The sequence below is a fragment of the Neodiprion fabricii genome, chromosome 4, assembly GCF_021155785.1.
Source record: "Neodiprion fabricii isolate iyNeoFabr1 chromosome 4, iyNeoFabr1.1, whole genome shotgun sequence".
NCBI lineage: Eukaryota > Metazoa > Arthropoda > Insecta > Hymenoptera > Diprionidae > Neodiprion > Neodiprion fabricii.
The window spans coordinates 10,412,515-10,436,524 of NC_060242.1; the positions used below are offsets into that span (position 1 = coordinate 10,412,515).

Genomic DNA, 24,010 nt, shown 5'->3' on the forward strand with positions numbered 1-24,010 from the left:
GTTCTTGCCGATCTTGTTCTTCCTACTTGTTTGGAAACCCAAAATGACGTGCCGAGGTTTTTCAAGCTGAGTGAAAGTTTTCACAGTCCAAACGTGTTTCGATGTTGTGGGAAGTGAAGGATATTCCCAACTGCGGAAGCTCATCAAAAAAGGCGGATCTCTCTGAATGAAATTTAGTAGGTCAACTTTTTTCTGATCCGCGAGTTTCGAATACGGTATGAGCCATTCCACTGCAAAGATCATGATTTTGAATTCCTCCTCTTGAGTCTGCATGATAGCGTTGACGTCAGTTTTTAATCTCGTCAGGATTAACTCATGTTTGGCGTCGACAACGATCTTGCGGTAGTCCTCAGCGAAACCCAATATCATGCTGAGCGGTATCAGTACGTCAAAATTACCCTCGGCATTGGTTAATTTTTTCTTTTCTTTTACATCAAGTCATCCAGCGTTCTCCATCAGCCAAGTTTGACTAGGGTGCAGGAAAGCGTAACCCTTCATGAGACTTGTCAAGCCAACGTTCTTGGTTCTATCAATCTCAACTCCATTAATTTTGTAGCGAATTTCTTCAAACAGATGACAGATCGCGTTTTTTACGAGCTGTGTGTTCACAGTAGCTGTACGATCAGGTTTAAGGATTCGTCCGTGGATATGTACTGACTATTTGCTGGGTAACATGCATAAATCCTGATGCTGAACGGTGATTCGAAATTCATTGCTGTTGTTGAAAGTTGACGAGGCCTGAGGTTTGTGAGCGTGAATCTCGTAATGAGCAACGGATTCGTCAAAGACGACTGGTGTTTGAATGTCTAAGATTTCTTCCTCCATGGTACGTAGTAGATAATAAAACAGCAAAATCGGATTTTTACTTGTCGGAAATTCCTCTTCAAAAAGGCGTCAGTTTCAAACCCAGAGCTATCACGAACTCCACGTTTTAAGGTGTTAACGGTTCGAGAATCGATCGATTACTGACGTGATCGGGGCATGCTGACTTACTGATATACCTACTCTTCGACAGTCTGTTATATACCATTCCCATCGTTTATTGCGATTTGATATGTAGTCTCACAGTAATAACTTCTCCACGAAAATTAACCAGGTCTCCGTTTTGATCCACTAACCGGAGCTGAACGTGATCTATGGTCCTGACGGTGATCGGAAGATGAATGAGGTGCGACGGTACTTCCGCGACCTTATATCCTGGTGGGACAGTCGGGAACAACTCGTGAATAGCGTGTACTTTGTGTCCATTGACGTAGAGGCCCGTTGTAATGCTGCACTCGACTTGCAACGCATTGACCTTGAGTATAGTTACAGGCACGTCTGATTCGTGAGTTTTATCAAACCTCAATACACGCGGTGTGAATCCCAAAAGTTGAGCGATGAAATCATTCGGCCCAAAGTCAATCGTGTGGTTGCATGTGATTTCGCTGCGTAATGTATTACTGTTGGGTTTGATGGCGAGCCTGATATCTGTATTTCTAAGCACGTTTTGAAGATACTCCTCTATGTCCTCGGTCTCGTAGCTGCCGGTAGGTATGGTGATCACTTTATCAGCTACGTAAATTTTATTGTGACCAACATCAACGTCGGAAATCGAATGAAAGGTTAACAATCCTACCAAGTCAAGAGCATAACTTTCATCACTAGCAAATTCGATCGGTGGGAAATATTGTGCCTCGAGAATCGAAAAGGTTCCCGAAATCCTTCACGTCAACGAATCATCCATGACTGCAAGTAGACTGACTTTGATAAATCATGCACCATGTTTATATAGCTCACCACTTAGAAATTTTAGACACAAGTGTCCGCATTCAAATGTATCATAATCCTGGTACCTTTAATGATTGCATTCAACACTACCAACGCCGAGGTATTCTATGAGGTCTGAGGGTGGTTGAAGGTTGCCGAAACTGTCAAAGTAATCGATATTATTGTCGCGTTTCTTGTATGCAACTCTGTGTGTACCCGGACCGTCTTTGTCGTCAAGATTGATTATAGCTGATTCGTTTCTTCGTGGACCGTTTTCGGGCGTTTCGTTTCGCATGAAAACACCGCGGAAATGCGGAACCTCGAAGATTTTTGCGTATTTCAACAAGTCCCAAACAGTCAACGGTCGACGTGGTAGCATTGCATCTAGTTTTTTGAAAGATGGAGACCAAGACCTGTTTTGTACGGTTTTATATGAAGCCCTTTGCCCAACGCGATCGCTTCGACAGTTTTGTTGTGTCGTTTGCTCTCTCTCAGTTCTCGTCCAGCAGCACTTGCATCGTTTACAGCTTTTGCTATGCCTGCCGCACCACCGGCTAACGCGCCTGTAGCACTAAGTCCAGCAAAAATAGGAATCAAAAACGGTAAAAAACCACCGACTTTTGAACGTACTAGTAGGCAGTGGTGTAACTAGGTGGACAAGGGCCCCGGTGCATAAAGAAAAAATCGGGCCCTCCCCCCTTTTCCACATGGCTGCATTACTGCAGCCCTTAAACTTATAGGTAGGGGTAAGATAAGAATGCAGTCACTTGCACTTACCCCTAGTAAGATAAGTCTATGAGACACCTGTATAATAAGGTTTGAAATCCCTATCCGTTTAGCAAAAGGAAATAACAATAAATAAACAACGATACACATGACGATACATAATAATTATTATACAGATGAGATGAACAGACAGAAAAAGTAAGATTGTTAATAATGAGTAGAAAGTTTCGTGTCTTGAGCACCCAATGTGAGAATGTATGTAGATGTGTGTTTACATTTTGGAATCTTACGCTTCCGATGGGAAGCCACGCAAGACGGGCAAATCCGTCTAATAAATGATATGCGGATGTGCATATCATTAATTGCAAGAAGTGGATTGTTAAGAGATATAAATTCGAAAAACTGGTGATTTCGAAAAATTAAGGACGGAGTCAGGAATCGAACCTGGCGTCTAGACATACTTGACCGGAGCCTTACTCCACTAGACCACCTAGCCGCCCTGACTCTGTTGTCGTTAATTTTTATCATTGTTAATGATATTTCCAGTCAAATTCACAATCCCTTGCGCGCTTTCATTTTTGCAAATTCGTCTATCACTTCACTCGAATCCAAGTTTGATGCGGTCTTGTTTTCAGTTGCAATTAATGATAAATGTCGGAGTCGATCTTGCTCCATAACGTTTCTTAAATCATTTTTTATAACCTTTAATTTACTGAAAGATTTTTTCATGACGCAGACATGACAGGAATAGTGTGAAACTGTAACATTGCTGTGTACATTTCCGTAAGGTAACATTCCAGCACTCCAAATTTCGTTATAACTTCCTTACAAAATTGATGAATTGACCATGTCTCGGACAATTTAGGAAGGACCAGATGATGAACATTAAGAAACTGAAGCGAAAAATTGGGTCCTATTATATCGGAATTTTTCATCTGAAACCGATCACATTTTTTGAGTAAAGTTGTTTTATCCATGCTGAGCAAATTTTTTGGAGTTAGAAAGTCGAACGTTTTACATACTGCACTCATACCATTGAAACGCGCCTCTAACTAAGTAATTATTACGTCGAGTACATTGTTGAAAATAGTAATTTTAAAGATGTCTTCCCGGTTGTGAAACCGGTGGTCAGAAGCCAATTCATCAAAATGCTTTTTACTTTTTCTTTTTCGCTTTTCTGGAAAAGTGGAATCAATATCCTATTTTTTCGCAGTTTCACTGGCCTTGCATTTAAATGACTCGAAGTAATGTCTGTACTTTTTCAATTTCTCTATGGTTTCATCCAAAGCCGTACTCGTCTCATCTAAAACAATGTCACGCTTCTGCAAAATTTTGGAAACATAATTCATGTCGTTTAATATACGATGCATGAATTCACAAAGAAATACAAACTCAAAATTGAGCATTTTTGATTATATAATTCATGCGTCACTACGTTTGTCTTTAGTGGAACTCTTCAGCGTTATTTCGAATAATGCTTTGATGATATCGAAAAAACGAAAGTTGTCTGCAGATATTGTGGTAACCATACTAGACCATATTGTCTGATTCAATTTTTTTTAAATATTTTCTGATTCGCCAGTGAATTTTGATAAGAGGTCCCAACGCCTAATGCTGTTTTCAAAGAAGTTATACAAGTCTTGCATTATTGCAAAGAATTTCTGAATTTCGGCAGAAGCATTCACAGTTGTTGAATCTTGATTTTCTCGAGCAGGTTTCGTAAAGAAACTATCAGCTTGGGCAACGTTTTTTTACTCTCTTCTCTTTCCTGTCATTGTTTTCGCTTTGAAGCACCACTACGTTCCTTTTTTCTATCTATCATTTTTAGTTTACACTATCGAGACTTACGCGATAACTGAATTTTCTCAAGTACGTAAACCCGAAATGATTCTTTCAGAGCAAAAAATAATCGCTATGGATATACATGCATACTGATTTGCAAACGGCTTGTTTATATTTTGTCTCGTCGCTGAATTCCGTAGTCTAGGTTGAAATGGTTTTGCGAACAGATACGGTCACAGCGGTCATTGTATATACAATGTAAACTACATTGTATTATTGATCAACTACATTATGTAATTGAGTTATTTTTCCTCTAACCAAAATACAGTAGTAAAAAAACTTACTTGGTTGTTATACGTAGTGAGAGAGCGTTCAGAAGTGTACAGGCATCGGTTGGTGATAGTTATTTCTTATAATATTTCGTATTCACTCAAGAACAAAACGAACAAAAAGAATTATCACTCGAAACACGTACAATAAATGATAAAAAGTATTCATAAATTGAAGAAATGTAATCGCGAAATCCCCGCTCAATTGAAGCTATCGTGATTAGGACTCCAAGCCTATCTTAAGATAGGTTCTAACTCATCTCATTCAATATAAATAAGCAGTGTTGAAACTCTTGACTTAGGAGTTTTGCTATCATAAATGTTCATTAAACATTAAAAAAAAAAAAAAATGCTGCGTCTGCTTCACACGCGTCTGAAGTGAATACTTCCTTGCCCTCCGCTGACGTAATAACCTTACTTTCAAGGACGTTGTATGCGAAATCCGAGCATAAAGTTTGTGACGTAGTCTTTTATAAGAAATAGTGAATGCAATATTTTTTCATTGAAAATTGAATTGAGACGCCGTTAGAATTGCGAAATATTCACGATAAGTATAGTAAAAAATAAGTTTTCGATCCGAAAAGCGAAAAAAATAGTCGAAATCGTTCATGTTTTTGGCATCAAGAACGATATTTATCGCCGCGTCTGTACCCACTACAGCTGTAGAGCCCTGTCGAGGATAGGGAACGCGGGGGACAATCCTAACGCACGACACGAAAATTCGGTCGTGGCAGCGTCGCATGAACCTAACCTATAGGCCACCCGAGCTTGAAAGGAGTGACAAGTGATTTACCAATAGTGTTGAATTTTTGAAAGTTGTTGTCGGACGAATAAAAAAAAATTAAAAATGGAAAGAACCCGCTATAAAGGCCGATTTGTACGAAAAAAAAGCTGGATCGGAATTTGAAAGCAGTGGTCACATTGCGTGAGGGCAAAAAGAAAAAATATTCTCCTCGTGCAATCTTCACGAACTTTCCCTACTTTCGGAATTAATTACGAGATAACGACGTGGTGGAAAAATATTAAAAAATTCTAATGGATCCAAAATTTATTGAATAAGATGATACCAGTTTTTCAAGCATTTCTATCGACCCGTTTTCCAATTACATATGCAAACGTGAATTTTGTCAGATATTTTGCGGATTTTCCCATAAGCCCTGTGTTAATTTTCGGATTTTCAAATTCGATTTATTCTCAAACGACGTGGTCGATCGTATTGGAATTAGGCAAGAAATTTGAAATATTACAATTAAAACTCGGGCAAAATTTAAACAAAATCTGTCGAAAAGGGTGTTTTGCATACAACGTCCTTAAATGTTTACAATATGTTTTATTTGAACCATATATCATAACTAATGTTATTTGTGTACACAATAGCACTAAACTTAGAAACAATAATAATATTATAATATCAACACTCCAAATGCACACTTATATATATATATATATACAAACATAACACAAAATAGAAGCTTGAACTCGGCACGAAGCGAAGACGGTATGAACTCACACATACATGTGGACTCACACACAACGGATAGAACGACGCGCATGCGCGCTGCTGTCCTGATACATATAAAACACGTACACGCGGGCTATGGATAGCCTATCACTCTCTCTCTCTCTCTCGCTCACACATCACTCTCTCTCTCTCTCTTCTTCTTTTCCTCCGTTTTCTTGTCCGGTTTACGGATACTTGGGTTACGGACACTTTTTAGCATTACCAAGGAACGTGCCGTTGTCGCATAAGGAATATTCACTTCAAAAAATGCTTGGGAGCAGGGTCAGAGTTTCCCAGTTTCAGAAGCTCGCTCCCCCCCCCCCCCCCCCCCAGCTCAGGGACCACCTGAGCTTTGGGGCCCTGGTGCACTGCACCACTTTGCCCTATAATAGCTACGCCACTGCTGGTAGGACGCTAGGTGTTCGCACTTTACATTTACCACCCGCTTTTTTAACAATGCTCTCAGCTCCCTTCAGTGCAGATTCGATAGTTACTTTTGCACCGTTGCTTTGAACCATAGAACGTTTTGCAGCATTTATAATTTTTCTTAGGATACCATTTTTTGATTTTCGGATTCCCGTTCCGAGTTTTGTTTTCACTTTCATCATATTCGCGATTGCCCAAGCGGCTGCCTTCTCACCCAAATTTGCGTCCTTTGCGAGAACCCGTTTCCAAGCTTTCTCAGCCAACACCCTATCAGCCTCGTTTCTCAATTCAAGATTTTCACGATTCTGCGAGTAAGCAATGTCGTGGCTTTGCAAGCTGCGTCGAGAAGATTGATTCCCGGATCACCCCGCAAGAGTCTCTGTTAATTTTGTACCAGGCCCACAGTACTGATAACCATGTACATGGAATTCGACTGAAAGGCTGTTGATGATTTTACTCTCCAGATCACAATTTTCGCCGAAACTCTAGGAGAAGACGTTGATACTGTCCACCCTGGGCACCAGGTACCTCGGAGACGGTTGCCGTGGCGATATTCGTGTTCAGCGACCCCAAAATGCATTTTCAGAAAATTAATTAATCAATTTAGTTCACAAAGTTTGTAGGCGCTCTTACGAAGCGAATGCAAAAAACCGCATTAAAATCCGTCTTACTGCTCAAAAAATCGACAGTCCATTGCTTTATTTCCTCGACTACTTCGTTTACTTCTGTACGCGATCATGTTCGTGCGTTGACTGAAGAAAAGTGCTTCGAAACGGGATATTTATAGCAAATCCGATCAGTCATGTCCGAGATGCGGTTTGAAAAACAACCTACTAACCTTCCCGTGATGAATTTTGACAAACTTTCGGAGCAAAATGTCAAAAGGCACAAACGGCACGGTAAATTACTCCCGAATAGTGTACGTGCAATATTCTGTGGACCGTCAAATTGTGGTAATACTAATGCGTTGCTCACACTCATAACCCATCCCAACGGACTCAGATTCGAAAATATTCACATCTACTCGAAACCTCTCAACTCACCTAAATACCAATCGTCGAAGCAATTGTTGGACTATGTTGAGAATACGGAGTATTTTGCGTTTACCGAGCGTAAGCAAGTGATCACACCGGAAAAAGCTCGGCCTAACTCAGTAATCATATTTGACGATGTAGCGTGCAAGAGGCGGGACAATATTAGAGCCTACTTTTGCATGAGTACATATCACGACGTTGACTGTTTCTATCTCTGTCAGACGTAAGCGCGTATTCCCAAACATCTCGTGCGCGACAACGTAAACTTACTCGTGTTATTCAAACAAGACGATATGAACCTGAGACACGTATACAACGACTATGTCAACACCGACATGTCTTACACAGAGTTTAAAAGTGTGTGCTCTGCAGGCTGGAACGGTGAGAAGTTCGGGTTTCTGGTGATCCACAGAGACAGTGAGCTTAACAAAAGACGGTACAGAAAGGGATTCGATTCTTTTGTTAGCCTGCAGAAGAAATAAAATCTATCGTTTTCGAGCAAGAGACGCAGTAGCGTTGCAGACTCAGTTGCGTAAACATGCAGAGCTCTGAAATTCCCAAACAAAAAGATGTCCTACATCAGATCGTTCAAGTGGGTGCTGCGAGCCGTTGAAAATACAGATTGCTCAAGTCGGGCAAGGAATCTACGGCTCAGAAATTGAGTGACGTTTTCAAACCAGTAGTGACTCTGCAGCAAGAACTGGTAAATGTTACAAAAGTGACTAAACCTGTGAAACAAGAGGTGGAAGAAATTAAAGAACAAATGAAGCAGATGAAAAATGGAACGGAAAATGAAACTGTCTCGGAAATGGACGATTCCTTTGCTTCAGCAGGAGATAAAACAATCGTAGAAACACCGGTCGAGAAAATCGGGGATGAGTATTTTGCACTGATGAGAGATGCAAAGACAAAAGGTGAATTGGACAACGTGTACGGTGTACGCAACCTCTTGAACGGACTAATGATTGGTGATTCGTTGATATCTTTTCAGAGTAACTACATTCGTATTGGCGATACGCGTTACCCGAAAACGAAGGGTTTGCTGGAACTTTAGTTCAAAAAGAAGCCTGACGGTTTTTCCTTGAGCGCCGGAGATCGGGAAAATTTTAAAAACATAATCGTCGCAACGAACGCGCATTAAAACTATTACTCATGCGATCGGGCTGTTCGTAACGACAACAGTTACAAATTCGAAAATGTCATTGCCGAATTGATGGATTATTCCCCATCACCTTGCCGAAAGGTCCACTTCCGCAAGCTATGATCACTCGACAAGGTGTTGAAACGTAATACGTTTTCTGGGATGATCCAAACGAGTTAGTGGAGCGTCTTCGTTTACTCCTGGCATCTCAGGCAGCGGGAAATTGGAGTCAAAAAAACGAAATAATCTCCATTATCGAAGAGCTACGCGAAGCAAGAATCATTTATTAAGCAGCTCCTATCGTTTTTGCATTCATTACCGAGATGAGCGTCGACGTGATTGGACGGCATTTGGATAAAAACACGGCCGCGAGCACTCGTGGTCCTCCGGGTGTCGGATTTCAAATAACAGCGGACGGGCATTACGATATACGGAACAAGAGACTGTGCAATGTCGCAGATCCCGCAGAGCCGAACAATGCTGTAACTTTAAAAATCTTGAGACGAAAATTCAACGTGCTGCAAAAACGACAACCTCGATCAAATGATCAAAGCTTTAGAGCTCAACACGGAGAAAGCCTTGGATGCCTTTTACACAGACTTTTAAACAGGCAGAGACCTGTCGATTAGAACCGCTGATAACATTTCCCAAATGGACACCTGACTAAGAGCGTTGGAATATGAAGGAGAAAAAGCAAGCACTGGTGACGGAACTGCATGAGCCTGCACGCCGGAATTACCCGCGTCGACGTGTAGACGTGCGCGGCATCGACGAGACCTGGCAGACAGATCTTCTTGATATGACGTCATACGCCGGACAAAACAAAGGCTACAAGTACATGCTCACAGTCATTGATATTTTTCCAAAGTATGGGTGGGCTGTACCGATAAAGAGCAAATTTGAAGATGATGTTACGAAGACAATGGAAAATGAAAAATTCACATGTCGACAGAGGAACGGAATATTACAACTCGAAATTTGAATCGCTTATAACACGTTACGGAATCAAACTTTACTCCACGTACAGTAATTTAAAGGCTTCGATCTGTGAACGTTTCGATCGCACGCTATAAGGTAAAATGTGGAAACGGTTCAGCATGCAAGGAAGCTACAAATGGCTCGATGTCTCATCTGATTTGGTTTCGGCTTACAACAACGCCAAGCACCGAACCATAAGAATGAAACCGTCGGATGTCACCGTAGCAAACGAGAGGCTGTTATAACGTCAGGCGTACGGAGGGCTTCGAGCGATACCTACCATATCGGCAAAATTCAAATCCGACGACAGAGTTTGAATCAGCAAATTCAAAAACGTCTGTGAGAAAGGTTACATTCCCAATTGGACCACTGAAATATTCACGATGTGTCGAGTGGAAAATACTCATCCCGTGACGTACAAGCTCAAAAACTACCGAGATCAACCTATCGCTGGTGGTTTCTACGAAGAAGGGCTCCTCAAGGTTGAACATCCGGATATTCATCTGGTGGAGAAGGTGCTCAAGAAGCGTGGAAGAAAAATATACGTTAGATGGTTAGGTTTTGACAATACACACAACAGTTGGATAAACGAATCGGACATGTAACAATAAATAAATGAATTTTTTGTAAAAACTTATGTGCCTCTCTGTTTTATATCCGACACATCACAAGTATGCATCTTCATTTTTCATACAATCGACAGACATATGCGTCGTTGTACAATTTTTCATATTTCGGAGCGTTCTCATTCATCATCTCACATAATTATATTTTATACATCATGGTACAGTTGTAAATCACACAGCTGAGGTGGAGGCTTGTAGCCCCACGCAAGCGTGTCGGTTGTGTTTTGAAACACGATCCGCTTGTCGTCATTCCAGCTTAGTGCCACTTTCTGCTGTTCTACGGTGTGTACCTCGTGATTTTGACTTAATATCAAATGCTGATTTGTAGACAAATTTTCACGTTTCAAAACACATTCCGAATAATCGTTCAAAGTTACTTTTCTCAACGCTGATGCTTTGACACCTTTGGCACATTTATTGTCTTTCTCATCTCCCAAGACTCGGAATGCGTACCATTTAGCTTTTAATCCTACAAATTCCAGCATTATTTTTCCGTTATTCTCATCTTTCATCAAGCGGAGAACTTTTTTGTTTGCTAGAGGCATTCCATGAACGTTGTCAAGCGGATAATCAGACGTATCGAATTTATGCAAGTCCTCCTTCATATTGTAACGTTCTTTGACGTTACGGAAATAAATATGTGTGATGTATTCACCTATGATAGTATTAATACCCATAGGTGAATACGTGCGATACGGCTAGTAGCGCACTCGCTACTCTAAGACAGCGCTCTCACGTTAGGCAGTTGCGTACTGACCCCAGGCTAGTACACAGGCGCTCCGGCACCGCTGTAACAGAACTGTGGTTAAATAAATCTAGTATAAGTAACAAGACAGTGTTGATTACTTACCCTACCCATACCTAACAATATGGATCCGCGAGTTTGTTTATCAAGTCAAAATCAAAAGCGTGAATGAAATGTGGTGCAAAAGCTTTAATTGCGGAATATGTGTTTCTCGTTTTAAGTCTGAAACAAATCTGTTTTTACAATAATGTTGGTTGACGCAGCAACCTTATTCTTTTGGAAGACATAAGAGGTTTATAAACGTCTTTTATTTATAATCACTACTAGATCATTAAAAACGTGGGAAAACGGGTGATTTTACCCTTTGTAACAATATGTTCGTATATGTCGGGGACGGTAAAATTGTAAATCAAACTGTCGGTATCCGTATACATTAATTTCGCTCGGTTGCCAAATTTCTGCCCAATATAATTATAATGAAAATCGTAGATATATGTTTCAGCCTGATCCATGATCGAGAAACCTGCATACAATGGTTCATTCAACTTGACTCTCGTCTTACTCATTCCGACGATAATTATATCTTTGTCGAAAATGGTGCAGCTGTGAAAATTGGGTTTGGCTATAGTAGCTCTAGCACCGTATCTTCCATACCATTGCATAATCAGCCTGACATCTCTATACTTCCTTACATTTTCCATTGTTTTGCCAAAAACTGCGTTGTTCATCAGTTTGTGAAAATTTTTCTTAAATTCGTTGTGAGATTTTTCGCCCAAATCGGTATTCAAATCTATGTATTTTTTGCGCCACAGGGTTCATCTGAATTTGAGAACTCTGTGAATTTTGAGTAATTTTAAGCCTAATTGTAAGCACTGTTTCAAAACGCTATAGTGAACAACGTAGTTTTTCTTGAAAAGTAGCGTGGGCGTCAATTTCGGTTTATTTCTATCCAAGATCGGAGGTATATAGTGCTCCAGACACAGTGGTAAATCTTTATGAATCTTATGCAGTCCCTCAGAATATTCCAAATCCACCTCCAGTATGTGAACAAACTCCGCATTGTCCGAGATGGTAAGAACGTCGCATTGTCCGAAGTCTGATACCAATTCGAAGAAATTGTATGGCAGAGCAAAGCTCATAGCAGCACCGTACAAATTATTAACGTCAAAGTACATGAGATAAGATTCTTCGACCTCAGGATCGAATTCCTCTCCCACGTACCTGTTGTTAGCCTTTGCGTATCTGTTCGAGCACTGTGACACACCACCACGAATACCTTTTTCAATAAACATAATCATATCTATGTCGGTGAGAAGCTCGAGCTCGATGTCGGTACACTTTAACATCGCATCAAATGACAGACCGGGCGCGATGTAATAACGTATCGGGTCCAGGTTGTACGTTGTCCAACAGCTCTGTCGAAAGTTTTTAAAAACGTCGGTTAGTAAAAACACGTCCGTCTGTAAATACAAGTTCGAATACTCTCCCAAAGTTTGAACGTTAAAAGTTTGCCAAACTTCACATGCATGTGCATAGTCTTCGTCTGATATATCCCGATCATTTAATTTTGAGTAAAATTGTTGTTTGAATGGTAGCCGTCTGCCCTCGAGCTTCTCACAACTGTCTATGTATTTGTACGGGAACCATCCTTTTCTGGTCAATAACTGAAATTCATCTGAGCTACGATAAAATTTTCGTGTGATTGATTTCTGATCATCACCGAGATACGTTGCTAATTTCTCAAGACTACTGGGCATGAAACGGTGTGAATCCATGAATCTAAACTTCATATCTGTCCCCTTGACATATTTTGTAAGAGAAATGCACTTTTCTTAGTTTACGGGTAGAAGCTCAATTGAGCCCTCGAACGATGTAGCCAGTGCTTTGATCAGAAAATGTGAATCGTAACTCGACAAATTGTGGAACATCACTGGGATAGTGTGCGAATTTTGGTAATTTAGATTGCAACCACCGTACTTTCCTGTGAAATGGCAATGATCACGATGTTTTACGTCTGTGAGTGTAAACGGTTTTTTACAAGTGTAACACATTGTTGTTGAATAAAATTCGTTGATTCGATTGGAACTGAGCGGTTCCATTGGTACAACAGTTTTGAAATAAACTTCTAACGAATGTGCCAATTCCGCTAATTCATTCACAAACCATTGAATGCAAGTCTCTCCACGATTAATTTCAAATTTTTAAAGCGAATCGTCAAACGCACACTGTAAATAATAAGCTATACTACACGGAAGATGCTTCTGATAAATTGTTCTATCTTCCCCAAAACTTTCAAAAGTGGGCTGCAATGAACCTTCTAGGTCTGCGTAAACGCAGAACGGAACGGTTTCTTTGTGCTTGAAATTCTTTAATTCTAGTATCTTTTCCTCCTCTGTAGGTAGAATAACTCTGGTTTTGTTTCAATTCATGCAATATACATTTTGCTTGAACAAACACTTTTCAGATTGGAAGTGTGATGGACACCTATCATATAACCAAGTACGACGTTTATGTTTAGAAATTTGAGAACTTGTTAATCGAGACAGATTTCAAACACAAGTAAAATGAAAGATTCAATTTTTTCCATAATTTTCCGTATCAACATCATCATCGTCATCGTCAGTGATTTCAGTTTCTATCGCTTGAAGATGAATTACAGGTTTATCAGACTCATTCTGACTCAGGTGAATCGGTGCTATTTTACTTCTTTTCCGATCACCTTGGTCTATTCCATAAACGTTAATTAAAAGACTGTTAAGCTTCTCAAATTTTCAAATGGTGTTTTTGTCTAGAGACATAGGAAACTTTACACCATCATACCGTAGCACCGAGCTGAAATGGGGGTACGAGCTGGTCGCGTTGGGATTGTTGTTGTCGGGTGGAAACAGAGCTGCGGTGACCGACCAAAGAAAGCAGTAAGAGTCGTTGTTCCTGATGTTTACCACATACTTCGTATCACTGATATGCTTAGGTAACGGGGTGTATGTGAACACACCGCCTCGTAGTGGCACGTACTTGTTGATATTCATAGTCAAATCGATTATTTCGGTCAGCCACCAGCCTGAATTCTTTTCCTGGAAAGCTTTCACCTTCTTCAACAAACGCTCCGACGCGTTTTCGATGAACCATTCGTTGATATCCGTGGTCTGGAGGATGATTTCATTCCTCGTAATGAAATATTTGATCTCTTCCACCGTGTGATCATCTTTTCTAACTTCAAATTTACAAGCCAGGATAACGTTGGTTTCCAAGCTCCTGTCTTTCTTTAAAGCGTTTTTTAGTCTCGTTACAGCTAGTACCTTTGCGTCTTCTAGAAATCTGTTCACATCTTCATGCTCCAAATTGACGATGGATCCAGTGCGAATTCTCCCCTCGAAAGCTGATTCCAAATCTTCCCAGTAAACTCGATCGCTTCTCCTTACTTTTCGCATACCTCCACCCGTTTTCTGAAGACGTTCGAATTTTTCCGCAAGCGCTTTCAAGAGTCCGATCGTTGTGATAATTCTCATCTTTTCTCCAATCGATGAAACATTTCGCAAAATTTTGTTCAGAAGCCGAATATTCTGACTTCCAAATTTTATCCATTCCTGAGTCTCTGCTGTTTATGATGATTTGTCCAAGATTTTTTACACCGATTCCATAATATCGATCAATCTCAAACACTTCACGGATTCCATCTTGAGCTTTTCCTCACGTATACTTGACAAGTTGAGACCTAATGATCGTTTGCAGTGATGACCATCCCTTTTATAGGGCAGCTGTACGTATGTTTGTGTATGCGCGCGCACCTTTTAGCATTTTAAGTGCCATAGTAGCCTAACACCGCTGATCCTTGGATCTGAATGTACCGCGGCTATCGGTTGACCTTGCACTCAGGTCCTGACTGAACCCGTTCAAAATTCATCGTTGAGTTCACATGACAGTTACAAGCCAAAAAAATTTCACGTGGTTGATACCAAACCGACATCCGAGTGAGTGAAAAACAATTCTCAGACCCATCAATTTTGGAATGTCGCGTGGTTGATAACGTGGGAAAGAAATGTGAGGTGGTTAATGTTACACATCAGCAATATCCGAGTGGATAAAAAACAATTCTCGGAACTATTAAATTTGGAATGTCACGTGGTTATAACGTGGGAAACGAATGTAGGGGTGGTTGATGTTACACATCAGCAGTCCTATCGTGGGACAGGAATTTGAAGTGGTCAATGTTACACATCAGCAGTCTTATCGTGGGAAAAGAATGCGGGACGGTAGAAAAGTTCTCGCCCCCGCTGCACCCTCTACCGTTGGCTGACGAGCACGACATAAAGACTTTGACCTTCGGTCAGTAAGATTGTCGGTAAAACAGCACGATTTTGACCTTCGACCCATGAGAATTGTTGGTAAAGCAGTGCGATTTCCACCGTCGACCGATACGACTGTCGGTAAGGTTGCATGGTTTAGACCTCAAGTCGGTACGACAGACTGTGACGTCATCGCGGTAAAGGGTTTGAGTCTGGGGAGAATGTCGGTAAGTGTCGGTAACAGAAATCTGTAAGTAGAACCCGCCTTGCTATGTTACTCACAACGATGTAGAGGAAATCACTGAATTCTGATATCCGATACTGGTTGTTCAGTCTCGCGAATCACAAAGTACATCGTCGTGTCAATCCTTTGTTTTACACGCATTCAACCTTCATACCTCTCAACTCATACTCGGCGAACTTTACGATTATGTCGGCAGAGCGAGAGATATCATTATCGCTTTAATATCACGGTTATTGATTTCCAGGAATCTCAGTCGCGTGACGGATGAATCACTTAACCGGTTGAATGGTAGGGCTTTTGACGAGCAGCAGCTCCAAAAGTGGTACGACACAGGTTTGCGAATAAATGGCTGAATTTCATTACTCGGGGATTTTTGGGGTCGCTAAAACCGAATCCGGTGTCAGAATTGGCCAATTCCTAAATCCAACATGACGGAGCCAAGATGGCGGAGATGGAATGCCAAAAACAACGATTTTGAAATGAATATCATTACTCGGGCGTTTTTGGGGTCGCTGAAACCGAACCCGGTGTCAGAATTGGCCAATTCCCAAATCCAAGATGGCGGAGCCAAGGTGGCGGAGATGGAATGCCAAAAAAAAAAAACGATTTTGAAATGAATTTCATCACTCGGGGGTTTTTGAGGTCGCTGAAACTAAATCCGGTGTCAGAATTTTCAAAGCCCAAATCCAAGGTGGCAGATTCAAGATGGCGAAGACGGAATGCCAAAAAAAAAAACGATTCTGAAATGAATTTTAGTACTCGGGGGTTTTTGGGGTCGTTGAAACCGAATCCGGTGTCAGAATTGGCCAATTCCTAAATTCAAGATGGCGGACATGGAATGCAAAAAAAAAAAAAGATCCTGACATGAATTTGGTTACTTGGCGGGTTTTTGCAGTCGCTGAAACCAAATCGGGTGTCACAATTGATCAAAGCCCAAATCCAAGGTGGCAGATTCAAGATGGAGCGCCCGACAAAGGCGCACACGAAATTTCGAAACCAAAACCGAAACACGAAGTTGTTTCCAACAGTCTTTTCACCCGGGTGTTTTCGAGGAAGCTGGTTATTTTCACGCCCGCTAGATGGCGTACCCTCACTACTGTCGCTCTCATAGAAAAAATACGGGACATTATCCGGTTTCATGGGGCTAATTCTGACAACGGATTCGGATTCAGCGACCCCAAAAACCCCCGAGTAACAAAGTTCATGATAAAGTCTGTGTTTTTTTTTTTGACATTCCATGTCCGCCATCTTAGCTCTGCCATCTTGGATTTGGGAATTTGTCAATTCTGACACAGGCTTCGGTTTCAGTGACCCCAAAAATCCCTGAGTAACAAAATTCATGGCAAATTTCGTTTTTCTTGGAATTCGATGTCCGCCATCTTGGCTGCACTATCTTGAATTTGGGGATTTGTCAATTCTGACATAGTAGGCAAATTCACAGAGCCCGAGAACCCTCGAGAATCCATTCTCATGTCCATTGTATGTAAACGATACTGTGTAACTAAAAGGACAAACTGTCTTCCATTTTTTCGCCATTTCAGAGTGTTGATAGGGCGCCCCCTATGGTTTGGACGTGAATTCTGAGTACAGATTCGGATTCAGCGGTCTAAAAAACCCGGGCATACCAATTTTCATGCAATTCTAGGGTCTTCTGCCGGAATGATTGCAAAATGTTGATATATGCTTCATCACCACTTTTGGCACGACTTTTTTTTATTGATATATGCTTCGTTACCACTCAACCGGTTAACTAAAGCCTCTCTGTACGTAATAATTGACGTGAGGCTGAATAGAAATAGAACAAGATGAAGAGTATAACGTTACTGCAAGGGATGTAGAAGAGTTAGCAGATAGGGGTAAGCGACAGTCAAAGAAGATGAGAGAAGACGTGTCGGAATGCCGGACGTAACACCATTTTTGTTTCCAGAAATTGCTTTCACTTACAAGTTTTCGTTTGTTGATTTTAACTTAATTGGTTGGGACTATGATATTGGTTGAGTGGAGTCCTCAGCGTAACTTGCAATGAGTTATGATGAAGAATAGATAATGGCTAAAACCGGAGTCGAAATTTTGAAAACAACTCATTTTATTCTATTGAAATAAAATTCAACAAATTGAAAGTGTAAGACCAAAATAATTTTGAAAAATGGTCAAAGTGTCTTAGAACTAGGAAAATAATAAAAAAAAGCTTATGCATTAAATCTGAGGTGGTAAGGGTCTGCAAGCGGCCGAATTGAAGGGAAATGTAGCCCGTATATGAAAGATTTCATAGAATATTTTCAAAATTGAAACATTCACATAATTTTAAAACGCAATACGCATCACAATAACAGATTTTGAACTGTAACTCGTGATACATAAGTACATACTTATACTCCAAGGTGTGTTTGAAAATGAATACCTTCTGAAGACTTAAAGTTTTATTGTCAAACATACATGCTGAAAGAATTCATTTATAAATATAAATGTAGAAGTGAGTATAGTCTGGCTTGTGAGAAATGCGGATTTGAGATACTCAGAAATTTATTCGACATAAGGGTGGTGTGCGGAAAAATTTCTAAAAAAATACGAATTTTTTATATCAAGATCAGTAGATAATTCTGTGAGAGATATATATGCGCCTATGAAAAAAAGAAAGGTTTTCGCTGTAACTCTGACCAGGAAGGGGTGTAACATTGAAAATTTTTACACTTATGTTCTCGAAGCATGCTTTAATGGCATCCAAATACTTATTTTTTCGTCACCGTGGACCGTGAATTCCCCCTTATCTGGCTAGAGTATGCTTTGGATCGGTCGGTTCAATAACCAAATGGAAAAAATAATAACTTATAGTTAATTACTTCACATCATATGATTATTACTCATGCATGAAGGATTATTCTTCAAATAACTTTCGAAAGATCGAAGCAATGTATGATGTACGTATGTTCGCCAAAGTAACAATTATGAATTATTTGTGGTGCAGGGAAGAAGATCTGGATGATGTACTAATACTGCAAACACGACTGTATAACTGCGCACACAGCTTTCTAGGCAGGAGTGGGTTTGCGGGAACTCTTCGTGGACCTAATCTATTAGGTTCTTTACCTCATATCACATCACGGGTCCATTCTAATGCAGCCGGCACTGAGCAGTGTAAATGTAACCAGCCTATTAATGGACTAAGTAAGCCTGCACGCTGATGAATGACAGTGGTATCCATCTACTGCGTTCATATCCTTCTAGGTCAATTTTTAAAGTTATTAGACATATTTATTGTATTATCGATATCCGTACAATGCGGCTCAAAAAAGCACAGTGCATTAAAAAAATAATCGACGTAGGCTTGAGAAAATTGTGACAATACATTACTAGAATCTGCCATGCTTACTTTACTACTGGAAAAATCTTTTTCACTAATGTAATTTTATTTTGATCTTGAAAACATATCCAGAGTTTAGTATAACACGTCTCAAACTTGACATAACTGCCTTCATATCATGTTTGTAGTTATACATATACTGATGCAATTATCTCTTGGCCTTCTACGTGATTGTTTTGAAAATGAGATTTAGTTATTGTGCTTTATTGCCTCGAAAATAATATTTGTAAAACGGCTTCAAGCTTATTATAAACACAATGCTGAATTCAAAATATTTAAATGCACATAATACACATGGTAATTAATAGCTTTATTGAAAAAGTGTACACTCACAATTCCGTACCAATATGCAATGAAGATATTTTGAAACTGCTTTCTTCGACTATGCTGTCATAGATAATTACCCGGAGAAGAGATATTAATCTCTATTTATACCGGAATATTTGTTATTGTTTCTTCAATTAATTAATTGATAATTGGCCTCGCGTCTAAAACAAACTGGCGTTCAATATTCAGCTGAATGTTTGACTGACATTTAATTAAATAATAACTGTTTTGAAAAATTACTGTCGGTTAATAGAGGAGCTAAATTTTCACGTCAGTTGCTGTTGCCACAATAAGATAATAATTGTTGTACATGGCCCGCTGGATTGGTCAGCTTTTAGACATCGAAATTCATATACTTCATATGATTTCCGAAATATTGTTTTTGTGTGCAAACGGATTAAAGCTTTGTTATTTCTGACTCTACAGGTATTGAAAACAATTTGGACACCAATTAATGTTTTTTTTTTTCAACCAAAGGTTTCCTTTGTCAGCAGGAGTATCGGATGTGCATACGTATAGATGTAATGAAATTTATTACTATGATGACAAGTCAAGAGAAAGGAATGGAATCGCTACTTAATATATTTGAAAACAGATAGTCATTTTCGTTAGGAAATGTGTGTTAGTAATAACAACAGAAAGCGTTATTATAATATAAACACAAGCGAACTTAATAGTAATATATTTAAATTGAAATGATGTTGCAGTTACCGTGTCGACAAGATGGACTTTCGAAAACAGTAGAAATAATCGAAGTATGAGTTACACAGGCCATGACCAATTCATGGAATTGGCAGGCCCCAATCCAAGAGTTCGTATCAAATGCCATCTTGCGCAGTATTCGTATCCCTCCACTTTATGCCGTGTATATTATCCTAATCGAGCACAAAATGATGTAACATTGGAAATGTTGTGTTTTTTAATTTATATAGGTCCTGATGATATGCTCATGTCTGTTAGTTATTTATAATTTATTCTTGATGCAAATATTCTTCAGACTTTGTTACATCTGCATCAAGATTTTCTTTGAATTTAAGTAGGTTTTGGCTCGTATTTTAATCGAATCAAGTAAGTATATCTCGAAAGGTATATCATCGATCGATAAAGCTTTAGGTGATTCTGATTTATTAGATGTTTATTTAAGATGTTATAGGAATATTTATTGAATGTCAGTTATAAGTAGTATAAATAATACATAACACAAAAAAGGTATTTTCTATTCAAGTTTCACAATGATGCCTAATGGTTTGCTAAATACGTACAAGTAAAATTTTTTAATTCTATCTATGTGTACACATTTATAATTTTATACTATTTGAATTGAATGTAATACAGCAGCTGTATATTAAGAAAAATGACATATGGGGTAGTCCACGTCAACTTGAACGGGATCCGATCCTCACCCCTTTAGATTTGCCCACCAATTAATCGTGATATTCTATCCACTGTGACAAATTTTATGAATTATTACACTTGGTTGTCAGTCTTAGTTTCGAAGCTACCGAATTTGGACATTGTGTAATCAAATTTTTTAAACGATCGTACTTTGAAATTAAAAGGTTGTACGGTAAAAATGTAATACCACAAAAAAAAAACGGCCTTTCATCTCATCCATGCGAATAAATTTTTACAATCTTTTGGAACTATAGAATAGATCTTTATAAACAAAACAAATAAAAAATCTGATTTTGCAAACAACTACATTTTTTAAATTTACATATTTCTATATGAAATTCTGTGACTGGACCTGAAACTTTCAATACTTTGTACGAGATGGTTTGGGCCTCTGTTTAGAAGTTACAGGGTTTTAAGAACGATCGAAAACTTGCAATACTTGGAATAAATACTAGAGAAAAAATCGACAGTTTATAATATATTAGGTATAATATATTTATTTCATAAATTAATTTACCAATTGTTGAAATTGAATTAAATTATTTTATGTGGTAAACTGAATCATGAATTATTAATTTTATAATTTACTTTCATAAATAAATATAATATAATATAAATCGTAGATTTTTCAATACATTTACTAAAATTCACTAAAGAATTCATTTCTTCAAGAATTGAAAGTCCTCATCTGTTTTTAAAATGTTGGATTTTGTAAATAAAGACTCAAACCATCTTTTTTTTAAACGGATTTTATAATTATGTTTTCATAATCGTCTGTTCTATTAGTCCATGAATTTGTAAAAATTTATTCATATAGGTGGGATAACCAGCGAACGTTCTTGTGGCCAACAGTTTTACCGTACAACCCTTTAATTCTGAAATACAATCGTTTTAGAAATTCATACATCAAAAAGTTGTAATTCAGTATCTCCGAAACGGAGGTTGACAAAAATCTTTAATAGAGGTGGACTATATAAAGCTGAGGCTATCATATAAGTAACATATAAGTTAGCAGTCAAACGTGTTAAATTTTTTGAAAGTAGAAAAATGTATTTTAGATTTATTCTCATAATTCTATAAAAGTATGGAGAGCTCAAGTATTTCACAAAATTTTGACTTTCGGGCTTCACTGCCTTATTTCAATGAATATTACAACGTTTGGCTGTTACTTATGGTTGCCAGCTTCAGCCTCGTGTAGACTACCCCGTATGTAATTGTAACAGCTTGCAATACCTACGAATGAAAATAATAACTCTAACATATTTGAGTGATTATTTTGTTTTTATTATTAGTTGGAGTACTTATTTCTCACCATTAATTGAAGAAACTGAGGTCACTTAAATTTTGTAACGAAAGATGAGAGAAAACGTATTGAAAATCTCTGATTTTACAACGTGTGTTTGATAAACACAATCCAACATACGGGTTCTATTTATTCTTATTACTTGGAAACCCACCAAAGGAAGACTTTGACAGTACACTCGGATTGTGGAAGAAGGCACCATCGTATTCTGTTATATTCGGTTGTTTGCAAATACTGTTTCTAAGTTTCTGAAATAAAATTTCATATGTATGGAGCAAAATTTTTAACCAAAACTTTGTTGCTACAGTTCATGGCTAGCCCGTTTATGTTAATCTTACCTGTACCGAAATGTGAAAACATTTCGATATCGCTTTGGGAATTAGTTAATTGTAGTATGTGTTTCGACACATTGAGTGGGTTCACTTACTGATGGATTTTGTCTGAAACAATTATAAAGTATTCTACAAATTTCGCAATTCGATATTTGAGATACCTGCAAATCATTGCCTTCGCATGTTCATAGATTGAAATGCGTAAGAAAAAATAGAAAAAAGACTATCTTAGCTGTTAGTATATATTGCTGCTCTTTGAATATCCACAGAGGGAACACAACCTCATCTAATTTTGATATCAATATCCTGTTTGCTTGGTGCAGCTAGCACTTGTGTATTATTACCAAGATGTACATTGTCATTGTACTTAAGAGTTTTGTATTGTCGTAAATTTTAAGCAATTTATAACATTTATATTGTATTGTATTGTATGCAAATTCTGCTGACTGTCACGAAAAAAAAAAAAAATACATCCAAAGAGAATGTTCTTCAATGAGGTCAAGTAATTTCATTTTTATTATTTAGTTATGCCACATGCTTTGATTCGGTACTTATATTCGACCAGTGAATTGAATAAATTTTCTAGTCAGCTTATATTGTACATTATTCCAAAAATTATCTATCCTTATATACACCGGATATAAATATAAGGATTGTGAAAATAAATGTAAATCAAAACTGGCAAATCTACGCTAGTTGGAGTCTGAGCTACAAATCAGCTGTTAGCATGAATATTACTGAATGTGATGATAATTTGAAAAATTAAAGAGAATGACACCCCTAAAACAACCAAAAATGTACACTTTAGAACAAGAAGAAGCCGTGCAATAGGGCGGGTCTACTTTAACAAAAAAAAATAAGAAAATTGATGTACTCATAAGCCAAAATAAACAGACACGTTTTTCGCGGATTCGCTGAATCGGTATTTGTTATCGAGAAATACCAAAATTAAAACTTGCTTCTGAAATCTTTTGAAAAACATTTTTTTCCGGATGTGCTTGCAAAATTCGATTTTCGAATCCTGTGGAACGTCCATAAAGTGCACCATTTTCGACCAGTGGGGTAAAATGACGTTTAAGATATTTTCCTAGCTGGTTTGTATCCGTCGTTATTCGGGAAACGTTGAGTTGCCTCCATCGATAGCAGTCCGGTCCTATCTGATTAAACATGTAATTTTGTATAACCTTTTGAGCCATACTTATACGAAATCAATCCTACGCTTGCGATATTTCCGTAGCCGGTTTGTATCCATCGTGATTCGGGAATCGTAGGCTTACGTTGATCCTCCTTTAATGCAGAATCTATCTGTAGTGTATCCTTTAATTAATAGCGGTTTTCGTCCGTGCCTATACGGAAATGTTCCTACATGCGAGGTCACATTCGTAGCCGAGTAGCAATACACGGAAAGTTGTACTTACAGATTCCTGTTACCGACACTTACTGACATTCTCCTCAGACTTGAACCCTTTTCCGCGACGACGTCGAAGTCTGCCGTACTGATTTAAGATCAAAAACGTGCTACCATACCAAAAATTTTATCGGTCGACGGTCAAAATCGCACTGCTTTACCTACACTTCTTATCGGGCGAAGGTCAAAATCTTGCTGCTTTATCGACAATCTTGCCGGACGAAGGTCAGATTTAGGTTCATTATTTGTAACACGAATTATCGAAAACGCGACAGCTAAACACGAAATCGTGATCCGGACGAATGGGTACCTATCTA

At 38.8% G+C, this 24,010-nt stretch overlaps 1 protein-coding gene across 2 annotated transcripts in view; it reads left to right on the plus strand.

Annotated features, from left to right (window-relative positions):
* Positions 1-24,010, plus strand: part of LOC124180874 (tubulin polyglutamylase TTLL5) — a 280,376-nt gene that overhangs the window by 230,416 nt on the left and 25,950 nt on the right. The window contains exon 15 of one of the 2 annotated variants that reach the window (XM_046566771.1): positions 18,533-22,238. The exons of the other annotated variant lie outside the window; for it this stretch is intronic. Coding sequence (XP_046422727.1) covers positions 18,533-18,749 — 217 coding nt within the window. The 3' untranslated portion in view covers positions 18,750-22,238. Of the gene's footprint in view, positions 1-18,532; positions 22,239-24,010 lie in introns of those variants that run through there. 2 annotated transcript variants of the gene reach the window in all.